The sequence below is a fragment of the Taudactylus pleione genome, unplaced genomic scaffold, assembly GCF_031769625.1.
Source record: "Taudactylus pleione unplaced genomic scaffold, aTauple2 ptg001137l, whole genome shotgun sequence".
Taxonomy (NCBI): Eukaryota; Metazoa; Chordata; class Amphibia; order Anura; family Myobatrachidae; genus Taudactylus; species Taudactylus pleione.
The window spans coordinates 4,441,478-4,466,902 of NW_028285538.1; the positions used below are offsets into that span (position 1 = coordinate 4,441,478).

Below are 25,425 nucleotides of genomic sequence, written 5' to 3' on the forward strand. Positions count from 1 at the left end.
GATGTGGTATTTCGCCCCGCAGATAAGGGCGGGGCGATTGTGGTTCAAAACTTATCTGACTATATGAGTGAGATTGATAGTCAACTTTCGGATTCCACAGTTTATAAATTGCTTGATAATGATCCAACTGAATTGTTTTGTAAGCAACTGTATGAGATATTGGGTGCTGCTGTCACAGAAGGGTTGATCTCTGAGAAATTGTGTGAGGCATTGATTCCTAAGTATCCTATTATGGCTTTGCTGTACACCTTACCCAAAATACACAAGCGCCTGGACAATCCCCCTGGCAGACCTATTGTATCTGCCAGGGGGTCTTTGTTCCAGTCGGTTTCTGTATTTTTGGATGATATTCTTCAACCTTGCGTTCAGGAACATCCTAGGTTTCTATTAGATACAACATCTTTTCTTAATGAAGTGCTCAAGTTACCCCCTATTCCACAGGGGAGCTTCCTGTGTAGCATTGATAAAAGTAGCCTTTACACGGTGATTCCTAACGCAGAGGGTCTTAGAGCTGTTAGGAAGTTGATAAATAACAGCACCGCCTATTGTGGACCTGATGTTGATCTCGTGATAGATTTATTGGAGATGATCCTTACTAGAATTTTTTTTATGTATAACAACAGGATATATCTGCAGTTGATAGGCGTAGCGATGGGGTCAAATGTGGCCCCATCCTATGCCAATGTGTACATGTTTGAGGCTGAACAGGACATTTTTTTTCAAAACGTCTATGTGTCTGGCGATATTTTTTATTACGCGAGATACATAGACGACATATTTCTGATCTAGACTGGCTCGGAGGTGGCTTTCAGATCATTTATGGACGATCACAACAGATCGGACAACCTTATAAAATTTACATTTAATATTGATGCTAATGTTGTCAACTATTTGGATGTAAGCTTGCAATTGCATGATGGGAGACTTAATACTAAATTGTTCAGCAAACCGACAGATAGAAACACCTTGCTACATTTTGGCAGTTGCCATCCAAGATCACTGAAGTACGGTTTGCCATATTCGCAATTTATTAGAGCTAGAAGGATATGCAGTGACGAAAATACTGCACTGGTTGAAATTAATAAAATGATCAACAAATTCCTCAATAGAGGATATCCCTTCAATATTTTAGAACAGGCGAAAAACAAGGCACTATTAATACCTTGGGGAGATCTGTTGAAATCGAACAAAGTAAGGAAGGATACCAAACAAAAGCTACCTTGGGTTAATTATTTTCACAGTTTAAGCAATTCAGTTAAGAATTCAGCCAAGAGACTGTGGCCGATTGTTGGCACAGACCCTGATCTGAATTTACAAGATACTATGATCATGCCTTGCTATACCAGGGGACGCAACCTAAGAAATTGGATTGTGAAACCTGATGTGAGTAACATGAATGCTATTGGCAGTAAGAGTTTTTTACGCCCGAAATTGGGGTGTTTTAAATGCCTTGGATTTATGACATGTCGGTCCTTGATTGTGGAGACAGTTTCTGTCATCCATATAACGGACGTAAATTTAAAATAAAACATCATGTGACATGTACTACCAAGTTCATTATTTATGTCATTACTTGTCCATGCGGACTCATGTATGTCGGCAAGACCGACAGGACATTGAGGGAACGCATGGCATTGCATCGGTCGGCCATTCGGGCAGCTATTTCATCTGGCCATAGCGAGCAACCAGTTGCACGTCATTTCTTTGTAAGGGGACACAATCTGGCATCATTACGGTACATGATCATTGATCATGTACCTGATTCTATACCTGGTGGGGATCGATCACGTAATTTACTAAGATGTGAATCCTCTTGGATATTCAGATTACAATCCTTGGCTCCGCGGGGCCTTAACAAAAATTTGGGCCTCCATTGTTTTCTGTGATTTAGTATTTCCAGTGGTATTCGAGTGCGATAGATTATGCATAGAGTTTTGATGTTCTCTCTTTTTGTTACTACATTTATATTTGTACACATTCATGATTAACATGAGGGTTGATCCCATTCATTTAATGGGATCGTGCGATCATGTGATTATGAATGTGGATTGTTTCCTTAATGTGTTAATGGGGTCTGATTATTGGGACTCTCTTTATGTGTTTTATATATAATTAACAGGTTAGATATGATAGATCATCATGTATTTACTATTCCATTACTTATTTGTGAGTGATTTGTATTAAGTATATTCATGTAATATATGTGGCATCGGGGATCATCATGTTTGTTTATTTGTTTTAATATGTTCTTTGCATTTGTAGTCCGGCGTCTGGGTGTTGCCGAGGCAACGGTGATGCTGACGGGCTGCTCCACCATGCCGGATCCAACGCTGCTTGTGCGCCGAGAGGAGGGCGTGGTGTGATGACGCCATCGAGATGCACCCCGGCCTGGGAGGCGGCGTGACGCGGACTTGATGCAACGATGTGTAAGTATAAATGTGTGTTTTTTATGTATTTGTATTGTTCTTACCTTGATGAAGGAGCAATAAAGAGGCTCCGAAACATCGGTGGTTTTCACTACTTACCTGTGCTGCTTGTATTCATTCAGAGTGCCGCCTGCTGGGACTGTTTATATATATATATATATATATATATATATATATATATATATAAATTACAGGGAGGGCACTCAGCAGGACTAAACGGTGTATATAGAGACAAACCAGATGAAGCCGGTGATCTATGTCAATGTTTCAGCAAACAAATGCTTTTATCAAGACATGTCTTGATAAAAGCATTTGTTTACTGAAACGTTGACATAGATCACCGGCTTCATCTGGTTTGTCTCAATACGCTGTTTAGTCCTGCTGAGTGCCCTCCATTATTTCTATATATGCACACTACCCGTTTGGCTAGGCACCCAGGCACTTTGGATTTGTTTTATTGGAGAGTGCCGAACTTCTAGACCGAGGATATATATATATATTTATATATATTTTATACATATAATTAAAATTTAAAGCAGAAATAGGTGATCACACTGATCAAGCAGTTGAGGTTTGTGCATAAGCTTATTCTGATGATCTAGCACTGGAACCATGATGTCTTAGACATCACCAGACCCTGCTGCCATGGTGTCAGCAGCGGCTCTCAGATGCTGATCATTTCTCAGTTACTACTGGACACACTGGTGTTTCTGTAGCAGCGCTCCCTCATACACATCACTGTGCTCCGCGTTCCTTACTGGTGTACAGCGCCAGATGTTGTTATCATACTAGTCAAGCTCATTTCAGGAGATTATCCTCTGAGAACAGTGAGGGTTGGAGAAAACATTGAAATCTGATCACTCATCCATCTTTTCCACTGTCACTTTTATATTTATGTTAATGTTTATTTGACTTAATTATACCATCTACATGTTTGCTTTTCAAGTGCTCAGTCGGTTGATGTTTGTAGACTATAACACCCTTTGATAAATATCCCTTGACTCTTACCCAATTTTTTGAATATGAAACCCTGAACTACAACTCCTCTGGTGCTTAGGGTAACAATACCAGTAAGAGGTGCAGTGGCAAAACCATTCTGCTACGTATTAATACTACTTGTTAGTAGTAACACTACTTACAAGTAGTATTAGTACTATTGTACTGTACTTGGCATACAGGGCATAACTTTATTTTCATATTACGATCCATTAATTCTTACCTGGCTTGTCAGTTTGGACACTTCTTGAGCCAATTCGATGTCTGGTCGCCCAAGAGTAGTAATGCCACGACCGACTTCCCCACGGGCCTTAGCTTTGTACTGGATCTAAATGAGGTGTAAAACAAATATTCTATTATTCTGCACTCAAATAACCCTGGCATGTCCTTAACCGCACTCCAATTACTGGTACTCACATCACTGACTAGTTTAGCCACCTCCGTTGCCTTCTTAATATCAGGTCTATCAGCTGTGCTGGTGTAATTGAGGTTAGCCTTGGCATCCTTCTTGTAAGATAACTGTAAGATGAATTAAATAGTTACACTTCCATATTCAGCTTTCACACTTGGAGCTGCAAAAATACCAAGATTGAATAGGTTATATCTAGATAAACTAAGCATTCGAGGGTTTCTGGGGATTTTTTCATGCTACTCTTTGTTATTCTAAGTGTCACTTAGGTAAATTACCCCACTTTCCTAAATTATACCATTGGTTACATACTCGCTCTAGGACAGTTATGGATAGCAAAGGGATCTAGGGCCACTTTTGGCATTCCAAGCCTTCACATGTGGCCCCGAGCTCCTTCCTACTTTCTTGTCATAGCTTGTAACTTTTGTTTAAAATGTCTGCTTATAACTATTACAGATATGTATCTATTCCAGAGGTTCTCAAACTCGGTCCTCAAGAGGTCACATTTTCCAGGTCACCCAGCAGGTGCACAGGTTTATTCATTACTCACAGACACATTTTAAAAGTTCCAGAGGTGGAGTTAATTATTTCACTTGTGATTCTGTGAGAAGACCTGGAAAACATGCACTGTTTGGGGTCTGGAGGACAGAGTTTGAGAACCTGTTATCTATTCCATTGATTAAATGTATTATTTTATTTTATCACATGTCCAGCCTTCTATGGGTGGATATGTACACACTCTGCGTATATGTCATCCGCTCAGTATCGTCAGATTTGAAATCTATTTTGCGCAAAAACTAATTGCGGTCCTGAAGCACCAAGTGATTCTTGTAAGAGCTCCAATATATTTAAAGTCAAGAGACCCAAAATCGGTGCAATAAAAGGCCAAGCAACAGTTTAGAAAATACTCTTTAACACATGATCCATGGGACACCTTGGATCTGACTGAGGTGGACGCAGTATCGATGCCGCATGTAGTTGGCCGATGTTGTAAGTCTGCGCAAGCGTCCCAGGGGCGCATCACATGTGTCCCGACTGTTCAGCGCAGTACAGGACCAGCTGCAGGGTCTGTGGATTTTAATGGATATACCTGGGAGGTAAGGGGAGGGTGGCTAAGCCGACATGGGCATGACGCTGAAAGAGGCTGCATCCAAAGACGCTAAATAACCCACACAAGAGGCCGTACCGAGACAGAGAAATAGCACCTGCCATAGGGCTGGTACAAGTTTCCATGCTGCGACCGATGGCGCATCTAAGGATGCTCAGAGACGGAAATGCGCCATCTCAGGACTTCAGGACCCATCTAAAGCTGCAGCATTTTACATAAGACGTAGACGCGACTGCTGCAATACACACAGCCACAACTGACTCCCAAACCAGAATCAGGCTCTTATTAGAGATGTTCCCAGAATACCACTGACTGTGCGCGTAATCCACTAACTTCATATACACATATATTACATGCATATACCTCACACAATATGCAGCGATGCACCAACAGCTGGCTCATTTACTCACATTACTTTGGGCCTTGGCCACCTCCATTGCATGCTGCACCTCTGGTGGTTGCTGCATGTTGGCATAGTTGGACTTGCCCCTCTCCTTCTGGAACTTTTCTTTGTAATGTTTCTAACAATACATAGTGATTATTAACATGTAATATGTCTGATGCGAAAAAATGCATACAGTAACTTGGTTTCCGAAAAAGTTTTCTAATAAAAATAAAATATGGACTATTTAAATATATATATATATATGTGTGTGTGTGTGTATATATAAAATAAATTTTGCATTTATCTATGTCATATGTATCTATTTATTTCATACCTATATATTTATCTCATATCTATCTATCTCATATCTATCTATCTGTCTCATATCTATCTATCTATCTATCTATCTATCTATCTATCTATCTATCTATCTATCGTATATATAGCTATCGCATATCTATCTATCTATTTATCCATCCATCTATCTCATATCTATTTATCCATCCATCTATCTCATATCTATCTATCTATCTATCTATCTATCTATCTAAAATCTATCTATCTATCTATCTACCTCCCATATCATCTATCTCTCATATCTATCTATCTATCTATCTATCTATCTATCTATCTATCTATCTATCTCATATCTTTCTGTCTCATATCTTTCTGTCTCATATCTTTCTGTCTCATATCTATCTATCTATCTATCTATCTATCTATGTCATATCTATCCATCTATGTCTCATATCTATCTATCTCATATCTATCTATCTATCTATCTATCTATCTATCTATCTATCTATCTATCTATCTCATATCTTTCTGTCTCATATCTATCTGTCTCATATCTATCTATCTATCTATCTATCTATCTATCTATCTATGTCTCATATCTATCTATCTAATATCTATCTATCTCATAGCTATCTATCTATCTATCTATCTATCTATCTATCTATCTATCTATCTATCTATCTATCTATGTCTCATATCTATCTATCAAATATCTATCTATCTATCTATCTATCTATCTATCTCATAGCTATCTATCTATCTCATAGCTATCTATCTATCTATCTATCTATCTATCTATCTATCTATCTATCTATCTATCCATCGTACCTATCTCACCTTTTCTCCCTCCCCCCTCGCTCTCTCTCTCCCTTTCCCTCTCACCTATGATATACTGTAGAAATGTGTGTGTGTAATATGTGGGATGTAGTTATGTGACCGGCGGCAGCAAAGCCACCTGCCACAATCCCAATGTCTGTCATAATTCCGATGCTGGAATGCAGAACGGCGCGGGCCTGAACGAGGTAAATACGGGCACCCGTTTACTTAGCCGCGGGGGGGGGAGGGTTAGGTTTAGGGCACCCCGGGGGACTTAGGGTTAGGCACCCCCCGGGGAGGGTTAGGGTTAGGCTAGGGGAAGGTGGGGTTAGGGCTAGACACCTCCCCGGGAGGGTTAGGTTTAGGGTGCGGGGAGGGGGGGTTAGGGCTAGGCACCCCCCTGGGAGGGTTAGGTTTACGGTGCGGGGAGGGGGGTTAGGTTTAGGCACTAATGGGGAAGGTTAGGGTTAGGCACCCCTAAAGAAGGGTTATGGTTAGAGGGGGAGGAGAGGGTTAGCTGTACTTACCTCCGCTGTCGGGATTTCCTCACGTCGGCCAGCTGTCTGGATTTGAACCGGCGGCTGTATATTGTATATTGGCAATAGAATCCCGTTCCTAATACTGTATGTGTGTAATATGTGCTGCTGCACTCACCTCACTGACAATCTTAGTCACTTCTTTCACATGGACTGTGTCCCGTGTCTCGGGGAGGGTGGTAAATGTGCCCTGTGCCAGATATCTCTTTACTTTTTCTTTGTATTTGTTCTAGAAAAAAAAAATGCAGGTTTAATTTTCCAATTTGACCTTTCTCAGTTTCCTACCTAAAATATTCCTGGTGCCAACAAATAATGTTTAATTGTCAGGGCCCCCATTTCCTTAGACAGTCCCAGCGTCTGAAGATTAATCAATAGCAACAGAAATGGGTTCACTGAACTTCACAAAAAATGGGATTACTAACTACTGCATTGTAATTGAGGTACAAACAATGACTGATGGGGGTATTTAAATATAGCAATAGTTTTAGTAAATACAATTGTCATATTTTCCTAAAACAGTTATGGTTTTGGTTACTTGAAGGATGTTTTTATTTTCATACAATTTAAATTCTTAATACAAATATGGTAGATTAACACAAGTACCAGAAATTTGTTGCTATAACTGTCTTACTACATTTGCCAACAAATAGCCAATCGGTGACTCGTATGATGCCTGTACCGATATAAATAAAGGTGTCCTATTTATTAGGGAAATATAGACTAGGCCGGAGAGGCCTACAGGAAAGCCTTAGGCTAAAGATGAACATTACACTGCACCCAGCACTTACCTCAGACACAAGAGCACTGACAGATTTAGCGTGGATGATCTGAGGTGTATCTGCAACAATTCCAAATTCTCCTTGGTATGTTCCTTTCTCATACTTCTTTTTGTATTTCACCTGCAAGGAGATCAAAATATCATTTGTATTAGACACGCACCGACATTACAGATGTTTCGCTGCTAAACTCAGCATTACAGTTATTTTCTTGAACATACAGTAGAATTGACATCCTTACAGTAATCACAGGGTGCTCAGAGCTGCATTACTCACATTGCTGTTCATTTCTGCATTCCTCAAAGCCAGGACGGTATCTTTGTCGTCAGTGACAGAGAGTTTGCATCCCTTCATGAACTCTCTATCCATTTTGTAGTCGTACTGAATTACAAAAAACATGGCCAGTTCAATATAAAGAAAAATGCGTTTATTCTACCAGAGCTGACACTCAAATGAAACACAAAAAAAGAAAAGTCCTTATGAAGGTTTATAAAGTAGTTTAGTAAAGTAGTAAGAGAGAGAGACCTAAATGATTATGGACTATGTGGTTCAGACCCGGTTTGCACGCAGCCTGCCGATGTTTGCAAAATTGCGCATGCGTACAAGACGCAGTGCGCGTGCGCGAACCAGTCCATGCAATCGGGAAGCGTTCGCATCTCGCACACAGACAAACTGCAAGCATGAGTGACAGGACGTGCCGTTTGTGGGTGACAGGGGGTGGTTGCTTGTAACGGGGGTGTGGTGGTGCAAACGCAGGTGTGTCTGTGCGTTGGAATGCCATTTCTGGGGCGTGCATAATTAAGACGCAGCGTCAGCATACATGTCACGTGGCTGAACTACACACTGAAGCACTCGTAGTGCTTGCAGTAAGGTATGGTCAGCCACAAGTGGTGCGTATGGGTCCGATGTTACTCGATGTTACCGATTGTTTAATACACGTCCTGGAGATGACGTATGTTACTAAGGGAAAGTGGGCGTCTTGTGTCAGGCTGGTGGGCGTCTAATTTCATACCGCGATCGCACGGCAACACATAGTGGGCGAGCTAATGTCTTGTTAGTGATCGCAGGATTTGCATACTTTGGATGCGGATAGCTGCGTGCGAACGCAGCCTTGCGACCGGTCTGAATCAGGCCCATTACTCGTATCTAGGAAGAAAGTCAATCTATAAATCATATAAATCATTTCAATTTTGGCCCTTCAAGATAAATTCAGTTTGCCACTAACTGTGGACATCTATTTCCCTTATGTTCCACCCATTTGGTGTTTAAAGTGCAGAATTCACACACCGTCGAGGCGGCCATTTTTTCACACACCATCGAGGCGGCCATTATGTGTGCTGAACAAATATTCATTAGAATACAGCCTACCAATACACTAAGGAATCAGGGGCATCGCTAAGGCATAAACCACCTTTTGCCTTAAGCACAATATACCTGCCAACACTGTGTGTAGGCTATGGATACACTTTTATTAAAATTAGTGTCAGCTTTACTGATCAGCCCACCCAGTACAGTAATGAAATGTCCTTTACTTAGAGCAGCCGACATGCCAATGCAGCCTAGTGTCATTCTCCTTCAAAAGGTAATGAAAGGGTTACTGGTTTACTAACAGCTCTGGTAGTGCTAGCGTTAATGCAATATGTATAATAATGTGCATTACAGTGGTGGAATCTCCTCTGGCTTTGTCTCTTCAGCTGTGCCATCACTGCTGATCACCTTATTGCATGAAGTGGATAATGCTTATTGGATATGTGAACATTTGTATGCCTTTATCACGCTATGTTATTCCATGGTGTTAGTGTGGGACGGGCTGCTTACATCACTCTGCTGTAGAGAAGCCTTTGCATTCTGCAAAAAGTCTGGTCTATCGGTAGTCCACTGCCAGTGAGCCTTTGTAGCCTCATACTTTTTCTTGTAATTCAGCTGTTTTTAAGGAGAAAAGTGAACAAAGACCACCGAGGATTAATTCAGAGAATTAGGAGATGCATTTTAATAATAAAAAATAAAAAATCAGCTTATATACTGTAGGCAAACGTCTCACACAAGCAGCTGGTAACTTACGTTGCTGATGGATTTGTAGGCTTCTTTGGCTGCTTTGATCTCTACAGCATCCGGCACCAGAGTACAGTGTCCCCTGCTCTTCTCATACAGTTCTTTATATTTCAGCTATAAATAGAGCAAATTAATACATGGTCACATTACTTGTCAATGTATTGAGTCAAGACTAAATACACATTTATTAATTTTATAATTTAATCCAAGGATAATGAAGTTAGTATATCATTAGCGATCTCACACTGTTATAACTTTCAGCATGATCGGAAGACACAGAGATAATGGCCTAAACCTCTACATGTAGGAGGCATGAGGCTAAAAAACTGGAGAACCTCACCCTCCTCCCTATAATATGTCTCATATCTAATCACCCTCATTGTTTACTGCCTTGCTTAGGAGGTAGGGTGCAGATTTCTTTCCCCACAATGCTGAATAACATAAATATAAAAAGAACAATTGACTCACAGATGTGCAGGTACTGAGGAAGGGCTCATCCAGCAGTACCAGCAGTACTGCCTTTATATAATGTCAGCAGATCAGCCATGGCTGATACCCGGAGCATGGCAGAGGGGTGTACTCATTATGCCTGTACCTGCTGTGGGATCTCTTACCGCTGCTTCCAACACAGATCTTAAACTATATTGTGCAGCTTGATCATGCCAAAGGAGAGGAGAAGCTTTGGTTAGGGAGGCAGAAGAAAAACATAGCACCGTCCCTGGACATATATGTAGACACTGGTCTCCTTATACACTGGATAGTGTATGTAATACAGTATTAATAATTAACACTATAGAGGGTCTTTAGTATAGGCTTCTGCGGAGAGTCTAGAAAACAAACTTTATTTATAAGACATATTTAGCTCATGTAAATAACATAAGTAATAGGTCAGGAATAGGTTACCATAACCAGTTGGAGACAAAACTGAGCTTTCTAAGCACACATTCTCCCACCTCATGTTGACACCTGTCTTTTCTTGCTGGCAGCTGCACTCTGATCTCTCTGGTCTGGTGAGCTGATTAAGTGCTCAGACCCGCACACACAGCAGACTTGGTAGGAGTAGCTACTGCCACTGCCCAGCCCCTTATACTGCCCCTTATAACGCATGTTGTGACCATAACTCTATTAAAATTGTATAAAATACTACTGCTATTGTGGTCATGATCCGAGCCTCTGGTCATGAAGAGGGTGGATTTCCGGGCAACTGGAAACCCTCTGGCATTTGCCTATAAATCTGTTTTGATGACAGCAGAATGCTTCCTCCATTTCTTTTCACTATGAAAGTGTCCTATGTGTGTAACGTTCCATATAGGGATGGCCAGTTTTTACTGTCATGGTATCATCCATTCAGGAAGAGGAGGTGAAGTACATAGTATGGTTCTGAATACAAAGATCTGCTCTTACGACCAAAAATAGGATATACAGTAAATTTGGATTGCGCTGCACCAAAATATGTTTGTGTCTTTGGGATCTCATTTAATATATCTCTAAAAAATTATTCACAAACTTTCATTAAAGCCTTTCTACAGTTCAAAGTATTTATGTAATCACTACATTACCTAGAAGTGATGAATCCAGCACTGACAGATAATAAACCAATACACACCTCACTGATTTTGTCCTTGACCTTCCGTACATGTAGGAGCATCGGTGTGTCATGGATAGTTGTGTATGACTTGGCTTTGGCTTTATTCCAATCCATTTTGTAAACAATCTGCAAACATAAAAGACAAATGTATTTCTTAATTTAGGGCATTTAAAAATATGGTTGATTTTGCATAAGATAAAGAAGCTATAACTTCTCAATATAAGTATCAAAGTGGCATTAGTCAATGTATTATTGGAGTAGAAAATGTTAAATGCTACATGTTGTCCCCATGTTCAGCACTGCCACATGTAATTGCAAGTAAGGCCACACCCTATTCTGCTCTTTTCACCTCTGGAACTCAAAACCTATAAATTTAAGACTTACAATTACGATATCAAACATCCTCTGAGGGCTAATATCTGGGCAGAGGGGCACTAACTTTCAGCATTAAACACTCATACTAAATGATAATTCAGTAATAATGCAGTCCTATATTTAAAAAATTATTTCATCTTTCTCAAAACAGTAGAAAGTATCTAATTTAATACAAAAGTAAATATGAACACTGACTTAAGAAAATTCTAACTCCCAGATAAATTTTGTTCATTTGATATAAAATATATATTGGCAGCAGGAAAGTTGGACAAGCAAAGATCCAACATTTGATGCAAGTCTAATTATATATACTGAAACACTGGATCTGTCCTGCTTGTTTGCCTTTCATTATCCAAGTGCTGCCGATCTGCTACTCTACTGTATATTTACTGGTCTTTGCTGCACTCCAGCAAACATTATTGTGTTCAATACTTAACTGTTCCCATGTACAAGTACTCATATGCTAGGGCTTTCATTCCCCTTCAATATCTCACTATAGGGGACTATTTACTAAGCCTTGGATGGAGATAAAGTGAATGGAGATTCAGTACCAGCCAATCAGCTCCTAACTGTCATGTCACAAACTGTGTTTGAAAAATAACAGTTAGGAGCAGGTTGGCTGGTACTTTATTTCCGTCCACTTTATCTCCATCCAAGGCTTAGTAAACAGACCCCTATGTCACACGTTCTGAAAGTTTTTATTTCCAACTCCAACATTCTAACCTTCCTGTGCATTCAAAGTAGGGATGTGCAGGCTCGGATTAGTTTAGATTTTCCCGCCAAATTCAGATTTTTCCCACCAAAAATCGGGTCTAAGAAAGAGGCAAAATGTAATCTTTCATGGACAAACATCATAATTCTTGGACAAAAGTCCATGAAAGATGATGTGTGTCCATGAAAGATGAGGTTTTGCCTCTTTCTGAGACCCGATTTTTGTCAGGAAAAATCTGAGTTTGGTGGGAAAATCCAAACTAATCCGAGCCTGCACATCCCTAATTCAAAGGCCACACAAGAGGGTTAATAGTTATACCAATGCTTCCTGGAAAGCAGTACCATGAGTATAGGTACCTCTAGGCTTATATTGCAGAGGAAAAGAGCAAATAGACACTGCCTTGTGGACTTACTCAACATTCATTACACTGTAGACGGTGCAGACGTTGGGCCCCATCCTCTTTACTATACTTAAAAAAAAACCTGCTGTAATAATACTCACATCACTGATCTGTTTTCCAGCTTTCTGAGCCCTGTTGTGCTCTGGTGTGTCAATGATGGAGGTAAATTTGTCCTTTAGCTTCTCATATTGTGCCTTATACTTCCACTAACAAGGAAATGACACAGTCAGATACAGTATTGATAGTAAACATTCTCATTAGTGTAGGTAAGAAAAGACTGATGGGGTAATACTGTATGTTGCACTCAAACAGGAGAGATGTCTACTCGGCATGTTTGTAATCCGTATTCCACAATTGATAATAAAGTGATTTGCAAACATTGTTATATATTTTTCTGCTGTCTTACATTAAAAAAACCCCAGCTTTTTAAAATCATCAGCAACACTGTTTAGCAGAAAACAGCAACTTTGTAGCAACAAAGTAACAGCGCTGTTTTTTGTCAAGTTCTATAATAAAACATGGAAGGCCGTAGGCTGTGTTAGCTTTGGTTACTGCCTTTACAAAATAATTTGTTACCAGTAATGTACAACAGGTTAATGACAATATACTGATATAATACTATTTTCCATCAGAGGGCAACAGAACAGTTACTGTTTATTGTAACCATCATTTGCAAACCACTGTATTATTAGTTGGGCAGTGTTAACTTACATAGAAACATACAATTTGATGTAAGATAACAACCACTTGGCCCATCTAGTCTGCCCTTTATATGATGTGTAAGGAATATGTCCTTATACTTATATAATTACCAATTAAATAATAAATATGTATCACTTTTGGATATGTTTAACTGGATAAGCACAGTACATGCAAAGCATGAACTATGATGTGAAATGACGTAACAGGTTAATCTACAGTCTTTATAGTACACTATGTAAAAACAGGGAACAAGGCATATAAAATCTGACTTAATAAGCTATAGAATATTATGTATATATGATTATTTACATACATTTCATAAAACCATCAATCTCTTCAGCAATGTAATTTAGGCAATCACAATCAAGACAAGCACAGATACAGGCACATATAACAAGAGACACGTACAGGATTTTCACATACAAGGCAAAAACGAAGATGAGCCACTAATTCTGAACAATTACTGAGCATGCAACTTCTGTAAATGAATCTGCCTGTTAGAGTCAGGCCTGCCTGCTAGGATGTTTAATTAAAAGAGATGATGACGTTGCTTCTATGTCTCTAATATAAAAACATATATCTGCTGCTGGTACCTGTCTCCATCCCATGCAGACAGAGGATTGATTATTTCATTGTAGTTGTGCCATCTCATCCCTCCCACGTTAGATCTCCTTAGTGACACAATTACTCTCCTCCGACCATGTCAGTGGCCCACATTAGGTTGCTGCTGCATGGGGGCTGTTACTTATTCCATGAGCACAAGAAGTGTTCCTAACACTGGGAGATGCATCCTACACTAGCACTGGCAGCAAGAGCCTGTTACACATCTCAAAGCTCAACCATTGATTACAGGAAGATTTTTCTCAGTTTGCAGATTGTTCATTATTAAACTAGTGACATTTGCAATCAAACATGACCTCTCTATACATTGTGATGATGAGATACTCAAGCCTCCCTCACACTGTGGAAAAGGTGATATACTGCACTCACCCACAGTATGTGATTAAACAGAAATAAAAAGCAATGTTCTAAGGTGAGAAATGAAATCGGTCCTGCTTTTCGCAATTTAAATGACTTGTGAGATTATTGTGTACATTTTTGTGTCCTAATACAAATATGTACACCACAATAATACTAATATTTTCAATTTGCAAGAGTAAAATGTTACATTAACGTATTGTTTTCATTAAAAATATATCTGCTAGCGTTCTGGACACAATGAGCATGAAAGTACAGGTTTCTGTATATACCCACAATGCTTGGCGGTTTCCCGGGTGAGGGGTTTAATGTAATCTAGACAGAGCAACAATTCTAAAATGACCCCTCAGTCTTTCTCCTCTTCATTAAATTGTTTAGCAGTGCTCATCACAGTGATTTAGTGATCATGCCTATTTGTGACTGATCAATGCATATTCATATACTTATAGAAATATTGAGGCTAAATGAATACAATATAGGCCTGATTCAGACTATCACGGTATTAGCATCGCTGCAGTGCCTTTTAACGCAGCAACAATGCTAATATGCTAATGCAGCATTGGGTATTTGCAGAAAAAAGATGCCTCCCGTCGGCATTGCAGATCCGAGTGCATTACCATTGCGACCACTGCTCGCTCAGAATGACCCCCCGGAGAACTGCTCAGCTGTGACCAGGATATCTGCGTCCCTGGTCTCTGCCCACCTATAAAACAGGGTTTTGTAAAACAGCCCCTGTTGCTTCCCCCTCCCCACCCCTAAATGGCTGCAGCATGTTAATCATGCTGCGGCTTAGGAGGCACTGCGAGCAACGATGCAGGACCCTTTCTGCACACGCTCAATATAGATCATACGAATGTGCAGCACCCCCACCACCACCATCAGATTAGGTTTGTGTACAATCAGGCCTTATATACAGTATTATGTCTGCGTCAAGCCCCAGGGGCATCATAAGGGGAGTGCGAGCCACACCCAGGTGTCACCCGCCGAGGAGTGACACCATAGTGCAGACTCCCCCTCAGTGACAGGAGCCGGGTGCTGCACTGTAATATTAAGTGCAGCACTTGGCTTCTGACACTGTGAGGGAGCCGGCACTGCACACAAGGCACAAGTCCGCACCTCCTGCAACCCCCCTCTCCCCAGTAAGAAGAACAGGACCACGGGGGTTCGGGCCCATTTTCACAGCGTCCCTCCCCACGCAGGGAGACACTGAGGGGAGGGACGCCATTGCCAAGCCCTTTTTTAAAATTTGGTGTAAGGGTCTGATTCAGAGATGTACGCTAATGTAATCGCAACTGCATTCTCTCACGGATCGCAGTTGCTAAAATAAGCTAATTCCTTCCAAAGCACAGCCAAGCATAGGGACACTCAATGCTGCCTTCTCATATCCGTACAACAGCGTAAACATGGGTAACATCAATGCAGATCGGGTAGCCATGCAGCATATGCGGCAAGTCTGACCAGCCAAAAAAACACTGCAGCTCTCATGACACATTGAGAGCTCTCATGCTGCGAAGGAGATCACAATGGCTAATTGGCGTTTAAACAGTCAGACACGCCTGCGTTTGCCTAGCTACCCCCCGTAACCTCAGCCACAAACGCTCGATCTGTGTAAAAATCGGCACTGCATACATCTCTGAAACAAACCCTAAATCAGATCCTTATTTGCATATTAGAATAATGGAGGTTCTTGCATTTTAGTGTTCTGCAATGTAAACTCACAGGAAAAGCATGATTCAAATAATTCAGCTAAAAGTAAATCTTGCTATAACACCCTTAGTATATGGTGGAATTCTGGATTTGGGTCAGTGGTAGTACGTGTAACATGTAATTAGTGTGCCTGGGATATATTGTTTTGGAATGTGACCCTTTTTTATGGTTGCGGTTTCTATTATAGCAAGAGTTTGGAGGTGTATCCTTTTTCTATTCATACAATCTGACAAAATTCAAATATATTTTTGTGCTGCATGGTTAGATTTTAGAGTGTAGTTGGCACTCCTTAAGGTGCGCAGTGTATGAACGCTGGTTTTAAATGCTTCATTCGATTTGAATTGCCAATATTTATTAGGTAAGCCTTTGCACGAGATTGCTTTCTAGTAAAATAACAGTTAGGAAAATCTATTTGCCTATTGTATTTTGTATCAACCTATAGTTTTTCCAACATTAATTACAAAAAAGTTAAAAAGCTGAAAATATATTTGTCATATTTGTTTGCATTATTGCACATTCTATATTGGTAACATATTAAGATTTTGGCTATATATACGGCTTTGCAGTGCCAAGGAAAAGGGTAACAAAAACATGCATTTCATTTCTTCGTATTACCTGACTCCACATGCCGGTGTTGTAAATTGCCCGTAACATATCTGGCCGCCGAATTTCATTACACCCATGTTCAAGCAGTATCTTGGCCTTAGATTTGTACTTTTTCTGTTCATGCAAAGACCAACGAAGTACAGAGAAGACATGTAAGGACAGCACTAGATCCCTTGTAGTGTATGCGAAGGGATGTAGGCGGAAACAATATGACATACTGCCTATGTACAAAGAACTATCATGGCAAATGTCAGGTTACAGCTTATTTTACAGCTAACCAAGCAATAAATATCCTAACTCTAAAAACAAGTAGTCAGGCAGCAGCCCATATAAAGTTTTATCATTCCTGTTTTAATAATTAAAATTTTATAATTTTTCCCCCATTTCTTTTGTGTTGCTATAACTGGCTGCAGTCGTGAACCAGTTTGCCATGTATATGTCAAGGTACATAAAGCATTTTATAAAGGCTCACTCAAATATGTGCAGACATTTGAGCGGCAAATACAATGGACTGAGATGCAGACACGTCCTGGTGACACCCTACAAAGACGAAGGACAGAATGGCCAACGGCCACCATGTTCCAAATGCCGGGCAACATTGTTACCTGGCTAATCTGTTCACTTGCACTTTTAGCCAGAAGGTGTCTAGGATCATCCACCACAACGCTGTAGTGTGTTTTCTCCTTCTCATGAGCTGCTTTGTACAATTTCTGCTCAGAACAGCACATTGGGTTATAGCTTAATAGCAGAATACTTTTCCAATCATATAACAGTATAGTTAAAATTATCGCCTTCGGATTTTAAAATAAGTAGCTAAAAATATATCCAGAGAACCTTCATGGCAATAATACCTTTACATTTCAGAAACAGAGATATATCATGTGTATATGATTCTGAAAATAATGATATAACTAGATTATAATGGTAGAAATTATGCATTAGTAAGAAAACAGTGGTAAATTGAAAAATAAAAATATATATATATTTTTTAAAAAGGCTTACATTTATGAAAATACTATATTTATACTATCATAATATCTGCATAATCAGGGTCTTATGTTACACGGCATCAAAAGACTTTTCATTTTTAAGAAAATTAATCCCAGTTTTTATGTGCATAAAAAAAGGATCAATTGGATTGAAAGGGATAAAATAAGATAAACATAATTATCACTTATATGATAACAATTCATACATTTGAAAAAAAAAATAACACAAAAAAAAACCAATTAGATTTGCTTATAGTTTAAAAAAAAAACAATACACATCTGATCATTTATTATTGCGTAAACTAAATATACTAATGATATCTACAGCAGTAGGTACTACACTGCACTTTTTAATATTCATCACATTATTTAGAATGTGATGACCTGTAAGGGGCATTACTGTGCTTTGCTATCATATGTATTATAGTGTGTAGTAATATCACGACTTACAATCAGGGGATAGTTTAGTTTTTCTATAGTTTACAGCACTACAGTATTGTATAGCTGGTGCAGAGCTACAAATTCCCAGAATACAAGGGGTTGTAGTCAGATAATAGCTGTACAACTGGGAGATTCCTATGATTAATTTAACAAAATGATAAGATGCTAACTATAGTGCTATACGTAAATGTGCTAGTTTAGTCAGTAACCAGCAATGGGCAATTTATGGGCATCTTATGATGATCAGTGATATGTAAGCCTAGTGAGGAGACGTACTGATGGTCACCTTACCTCATTCGCCAGCTCAGTTGCATACTTGCAATGATTAAGCAGTGGAGTATCTGCAGTGTACTTGAAAATCGACTTTGTCTTTTCAAAGGACTCCCGGTATTTGTACTGTTGAATAAATGGGGGGAAAAAAAGTTGACTGAGTCTTATTTTTTTATTCAAAATACTCAGCCTCCAATGAGGTAAGTCTACACCAAAGAGCCTGAATAAGATCCCGTGGGGCCTAAGGCAAAAAATGTATTTGTGCTTCTTCCATCATTTTGTAAAAAAACACAAATAAAAATGGGTTACAGCAATCGAGTTCCCTTTGTGCCCACTAGTCCCCAGGCATGTGTCTAAGTTGCCCATTGACATATGTAGCACATTTTTTAGGGTGTGCACCCAAAGAAATCTAAACAGATATACCCCCTGCCGAGAGGGTCTGACAATACTCATGGACATGACTAGCACTATCTTCATGTCATCAATGCCCCATCTCATGATGATGTAATCCCAATCATCATTTCCACCATCAATCCCCCCATCTCCTTACCAATGACCTTAATAAGACTTACACTACAGCATCCAGTTCATATTACGCCAAATAGAATTGGATGGGGTATTTTATATAGTACATGTACTGTACATTTCACTGCATTCATTTACTCACTCACTGATGTCTGATATTAGGGTGTGCCTGGGCACACTCTGGACCCTATATGTCCACAATCCATGCCTATCAGGTCGATAAACAGATGATCTCTCTCCTTGTTTACCCCAAAGTGTCTGCAACCTTTTGCCAACTAGTAGAGAACAGGGCTACCATGAGAAGTCAGGGGCATGAGCAAGCATGTATCAGGCCCCTTCTGTGGAGGCGGGTGTTGCTAAGGTGGCATGGCCACATCATCCATGGCAGGCCCAAGTACATTGTACCACCCTCTCCTCTCCTCTCCTCTCATAGAGAATAAACATACCCAGCTCTTATTGATTACTGTATTCATTTATTTATGTAAAGCCACACTGACTCAACTCTGTTACCAGACTGATTGTTACAGTAAGTTATATTATATATGTTAGTGTCTGACACAAGAGAACAGTGGGCAGCAGAGATTTTACATAGTGGTATAAATCATCTCCCAGAATAGTTTATAGAGACAGTTCTGTGTTAAATCTTATTCATGTTGGGGAACAGACAAAAGCAGGGGTGACAGAAGGCAGAGTAACACATAATTAGAGCCCAGTATAACTGCTGTCAATTTCATGCTCATTTAGGAAAATAAATGTGCTATTTTAAAGAGTGTGATACCTTTGTAGCCCACAGGTGTCACTGTTGTATCTATCTACTTACCCCACTGTAAAGTGCTTTGTTTTGTCCAGCAAGGGCAAAATCCGGAGTGTCCCAGGCATAACAGCCGATGCCCTTCAGCCACGTCAAGTCCTCTTTGTATTTGTGCTGTAGACATCAAAGAGACTCATTACTATTTCATCATCAAATGCTCATTAATAAGTCCTGAGCTCATGAATACTGTGTGTGGTGCTAAAATCATTCCTCTTCCATAATCCAACACTAACTTATTATTTATTGTTAGACTTAAATCCTTTTAACATTTTCTATGTTGGACTGACACTTAAGACATCCATAATGCCTACTATGTCCATATGTTAATTTTTGGACATGTTAATATATATTAAACATTTCCTGTAGACCATGGGGGAGATTTATCCAATCTTGGAGAGAAACAAAGTACTAACCAATCAACTTCTAACTGTTATTTTTACAGACTGTGTTTGAAAAATGAAAGGAGCTGATTGGTTGGTAATTTATCTCCACTATATAACTCTTCAAGCTTTGATACATCTCCCCCTAAGTCATTCAGTTATTGTCCAATTAACCCAACTACTCTCCACATTCCTTTATTCCTTACTTCTCTCATTTGCTTTCATTGGCAATTGCCAAGAGCTCTTAGGATGCAGAACAAAGCAGAGGTGAAATGAGTGACTGCAGCCTGCAATGTATGAGCCATTAGAATGTCCTATATACAGTATATTATATTCATACTTCTCAACATCAGTAGATTGAGCAACTCAGTTTCTTCAGATGAGGTATATTTAATGATGAGTCTAAGGAAGTATCATTAAATCACATATTAATATTGATTTTTATTAAACAGGATTATTTAATTTAGAATGAAACTGTATTATGCTTATTAAATGATGAAGGCATAGTGTGTATAATGCAGCTGCCTGACAGTAAGTCACCGGGTACTGACAAGTATGGAAAATTGGTCAACTCACGTCGCTGACTGAATCTGTCACTGCGCGATGATGGAAATACTCAGGGCGGTCGGGGATGGACCTCCAAACACCCAACTGGCTAACGTACTTTTCTTTATATTTCACCTAAGGAAAACAAAGTGTTAAATTAAACTTTAAAAACGTGCAACAACATGATAAATTAGCGAAATGTATATATTGACTGCTATTTACTTACATCACTGATGTCATCCGTAACCTTGCGATGATAGACGATGTCCAGGGCATCTTTCACTGTGTGGTACTTGCCCTTGGCATTCTCAAATGTTTCTTTATAGCGGAGCTAAAGGTAAGAGAAATAACTGTTATGAATGCCCTGTCAGGGAGCAGATTATTACTTCATCAGTATGTCAATGTTTCTAGCTGGGGTCTCTTTTGTCACGCTGTACAAAGGGCCTGATACAGAGGTGGACGCTATTGCATGTGCGGCTGCGGTTGCTTTTGGGTTTGCAGCTGCGGTAATATGCAAATGCTAGTCTCAGCCTTTGTCTTCTATAATTGGGAGATTGCAAGCCCGGAGACGCCCACTTTCACTGTCCGTGGATAGTGGAAAACCGCCAGCGAATTCAAACACTCCACCATTGGCCCACTGTCACGATGACCATCGACACTTACAACGCCCTATGGCTGGTGCAGTGTTTCCTTCTGAACTTTCTCTGATCATGGCATCTGTGGCTGTGGCTCTGCATCTGAGAACGAGGCCGCTTCCAATGACACGCTCGTGACACTCCCATAACACGCCCCATGAGATGGCCTTTCTTGCCATCACTTGAAGCTTCCTCCTAGTCACCTACCAGGAATGCCCATGGTGTTTCACCAACTCCTCAAATAAGAGAGATACTGCATGCAACAGCGGTCTCTGCATACACATGCGCCATAGGGGGTTCCAGGACTATTTGCGGATACAGTGGCACCGAGAGGGAGGGAGTGGATACTCTATACCCAGGTGTCCAACAGGCCCGGGTCATGCGGCCTCCCCCCATCACTGGAAGATGCGGTACCCTCTCTCCCTAGACCAGCACACATGCTGTCAGTCCTCTCTTTCCCTGCATGATGTGCAGGAGGGGGGGGGGAGTGATCGCACCCCCGGACACCGGCACTCTCACCCGCAGAAACTGCCCCCCCTGCATATTATACTTTTGTGCAAGGAAGGGGTCTGGCCACACCTCCCCGAGTTGGCCATGCCCTCCCAGTACGGGTCGCAGCAGTGCTGTCAGCAGCCCTGCATGCATGCACAGTAGCAAATAAACGCTCGACTGCGCAAACATCGCCACTGCGTCCACCTCCAAAAAAGGCCCAAAGTCTCAGTTATTACAGTTGTAAAAACAAAAATTGGGAAAATACTGTAGGATAGAAAAAAATGACTATAAAAGTAATGTGATTTATTCAGGCTCATAATAATAATATTCATTATTAATCACCTTAATAATACCACCTACTTTCTTATGAGCTCCACCCTCTGGTGTAACCGTGCAGTGTACACATATGGCATATTTATATATGGGTTCCCCAGGCAGCCCGGTCAGTAAATATACCCCTGTGACTCACATCACTAGCGTTCAAATAGGCCTTCTTAGCGCGCAAAATGATGGGTGTGTCTGTGACTGATGTATGCTTGTGCTTCAGCTTCTCGTACTGAGCTTTGTATTTTCTCTGCAGGAAGAGTCAGAAATGTAAGTTAGTGTACAGAAATAACACATATGACAATTCACAACAGACTATAGCAACAGCACTTTAAAATGGTGTAAAGTGTATCTAACACACACACAAACGGTGTATACCATTCATTCAGCTAGTATATATTTGTTTAATTGTTCAAAGAACAATGGGGTTACTAGTAGGACTTGTGTCCAAAAGCAAAAAATGAATAGGATCAACAAATAAACATTGATGACCAAAGTCACTAATTAGCTATATTCACTAGTTTAAAAATAAAGCTGGGAGTTGAACTTCTTTCCATGCAGAGGGTATTTTTACACCACTTTTTTACATTTGCCCACACTTAGGACCCTGTGCTGTTGTTGGTCTACCCAGCACCTCTCACTATCAAACTCTCGGGTAGCGCACCCTCTTTTAACTCCATTTGCTCCATATCAACCTGACACTGCCTCTGTTACATGCAGCCCTGTCCTAATTTCTACAATAACGCAAGCGGACAGGTCACTGCCTCCCACAACATGAGCACACTCAACGCCTGAAATACTCAGTTCCACTGTGAAAATTAAGATCTGATTGGCTACAAGTTGTTATATTCCCACCCACTTCAAAACTGAGGTACACAAGTATGTGCCGGAAAAAGATTGATAATAATAAGGAGCTTAGAACTAAACAATTGCTACTTAATGATTCTACTTATTGTCTTACAAGCCACATCCACATCCGCATCCAAAGTTATGACCATTTAGATTATTGATCTGGCTGTGATAACTATACTTTATCCAGCCACATTAAATATGGATAAATGTTACCATGCAACCATACTTGTAGCCTAAAATCACACATGAAGCTAGAAATCTTACCTCACTGGTCAGGTCCTTCAAGTGTTTAGCAAGGTTCAGGGCTGGGGTTTGCCCGCCGGCATGGTGATGAGGTCTCTCCTTAGATGCGACCTCTCCATACAGGTACTGCAGAGAAAGTAAATGACACACTTTAGTCTTACCTTATTATTACAGTCTTGTGTCATATGCATGTGCTGGCAACATCTTCTCAATCCATTTTCTCCGCTAAAACTTTGGATATTAATACAAAACAAATTTTTGAACGTGACCTAAAAATAGTTACTAGACAATGAGTCTTCTCACCTGGCTCTGAATCTTTTGACCCTCCTTTGCTCTTAGGAACTCTGGCGTATCGAGAACTGTTGTGTAGATTGATTTTTGTTTGTTGCCTTCAGCTCTGTACACAAACTAGGACATAAAAGATACCCCATTTTAGTTACAGACAAAATGTAAGGCACAAGTAGTTATAACACCACAAACAATGCGAACCAACTCATCAATGTCTATTTTCTAGGGCTCAGAAAACTCTACATGTTAATTTAAAAAGAATATACAAAGAGAACTATGGAAAAAACATGATTGTTTATACAAAAAGAACAATTTACTCGGATCACTGAGATCTTAGCTATTAGATTATCCCTTAGGTGATAACAATATTTTGCTCGGCTTGAAGTCCTTTATAGCAAAATGTTTTCTGATCTTTAAAGCATCATTTTGTCTTTAAATCATAACTGTCATAACCTACTATTTGTCCGAGAGACGAGTCTATATTATTATCGCAAGCCAAGAAAACATTTTTGTTGGAGCTTCTTTGAGTACCAGTATCAGTTCAAAATGTAACCTTGAGGAAGGGCAGCCTGTACCGATTTCTAAGCACTATATGCAGTGGTTGTGGTAGTAACCTACTCAGTGCCAGCACTAAAACCTACTCAGTGCCAGCACTAAATACTATCTGTCTCTCCCCTGTGACATCTTCACTAAGCTGCCTGGTTGCATCTGCTAGTAATGAAATATAGCATAAGATATGCAGAGCTAACAGCTGCAGAGAAGGTAACACAAATTGGTGCTTGCTGCGAGAGGGGTGGACCAGATAGTCCCAGGTTTCTATCGCAATGTCTGTTCCCCAGATCAACCAAACTAAATAATATTACCCCAGAGGAGACTAGACATTGTTTAATGTTCTAAAGTAAAATTGCAAGTACTGCATTGCTTTGGATAATATATATATTTGAGCTTAATAAATTTAATACGAGCCACTCTTTTGAAAGTGGAATTATACTTTAAATGGCATAATTTAACATAGATGAAGATTTTACCTGGCTGAGATGTGTCTTTAACTCCTGGACGGTCCTGTACTCTGGTGTGTCCATGACCACAGTGAATTTATCCAGCATCTTCTTGGCAGGAGTGGTGTATGTGTAGTGGGACTGGTAAGAGAAACATATATAAGTACAGGTATGTCAGTTTCCACTCATGAATACTTCTATCTTATTGGGTGAAACTATAATTGTCACTTACCCAGAGCTTGCGGAGGTCACGAGCCCGCACCATGTCAGGAGTATCATACAAAAAGCACCCTAGACCTTTCAGCCAACTTAAGTCTTCTTTGTACTTATTCTAGTAGAAATAATTACACTCAGATTAGCATTTGCAAAGTATTACTAACCCCCACAGTAAAAACATTTAGTTATCGTCTATGTAAAACAAAACATATGTAGGACTTATATGAAACAAGATCACAGTAAAATTGCTTTACATATTGGAAGCCAATAAGGGAGTTTGGAAATTACATATTCCATTCATATTTGATATTCTCCTTATGACAATAATTGTACAGTACTGATTAATGCATCTTACTTACATCGCTGGTTATTTCTCCAACGTAACGGCAATGTATGGTTTGTGGGGTGTATGGCAAGGAGATCATGTGACCTTGCAGTTTAAAATAGTCCGATTTGTACACAAGCTGGAAGACAACATGACAGTGTTAGAGGATGAATGGCCAGATTGATAAGATGACCACAGACTATATTGTAAGTAAGAATTAA

At 40.0% G+C, this 25,425-nt stretch overlaps 1 protein-coding gene across 19 annotated transcripts in view; it reads right to left on the reverse strand.

Annotated features, from left to right (window-relative positions):
- Positions 1-25,425, reverse strand: part of NEB (nebulin) — a 203,217-nt gene that overhangs the window by 49,958 nt on the left and 127,834 nt on the right. For 16 of the 19 annotated variants that reach the window (XM_088462026.1, XM_088462030.1, XM_088462024.1 and 13 more), the window contains 21 exons: positions 25,239-25,343; positions 24,896-24,994; positions 24,694-24,804; positions 23,681-23,785; positions 23,399-23,503; positions 22,428-22,532; positions 21,058-21,162; positions 20,862-20,966; positions 19,915-20,019; positions 18,591-18,695; positions 17,475-17,579; positions 12,978-13,082; positions 11,408-11,515; positions 9,811-9,915; positions 9,568-9,672; positions 8,026-8,130; positions 7,762-7,872; positions 7,092-7,202; positions 5,350-5,460; positions 3,840-3,941; positions 3,646-3,750 (listed from right to left, as the gene is read on the reverse strand). In XM_088462026.1, the coding sequence (XP_088318152.1) occupies positions 3,646-3,750; positions 3,840-3,941; positions 5,350-5,460; positions 7,092-7,202; positions 7,762-7,872; positions 8,026-8,130; positions 9,568-9,672; positions 9,811-9,915; positions 11,408-11,515; positions 12,978-13,082; positions 17,475-17,579; positions 18,591-18,695; positions 19,915-20,019; positions 20,862-20,966; positions 21,058-21,162; positions 22,428-22,532; positions 23,399-23,503; positions 23,681-23,785; positions 24,694-24,804; positions 24,896-24,994; positions 25,239-25,343 (2,223 nt within the window). Of the gene's footprint in view, positions 1-3,645; positions 3,751-3,839; positions 3,942-5,349; positions 5,461-7,091; positions 7,203-7,761; positions 7,873-8,025; positions 8,131-9,567; positions 9,673-9,810; positions 9,916-11,407; positions 11,516-12,977; positions 13,083-16,878; positions 16,984-17,474; positions 17,580-18,590; positions 18,696-19,914; positions 20,020-20,861; positions 20,967-21,057; positions 21,163-22,427; positions 22,533-23,398; positions 23,504-23,680; positions 23,786-24,693; positions 24,805-24,895; positions 24,995-25,238; positions 25,344-25,425 lie in introns of all 19 variants that reach the window. The other 3 variants (XM_088462027.1, XM_088462039.1, XM_088462022.1) reach the window with 1 other exon arrangement.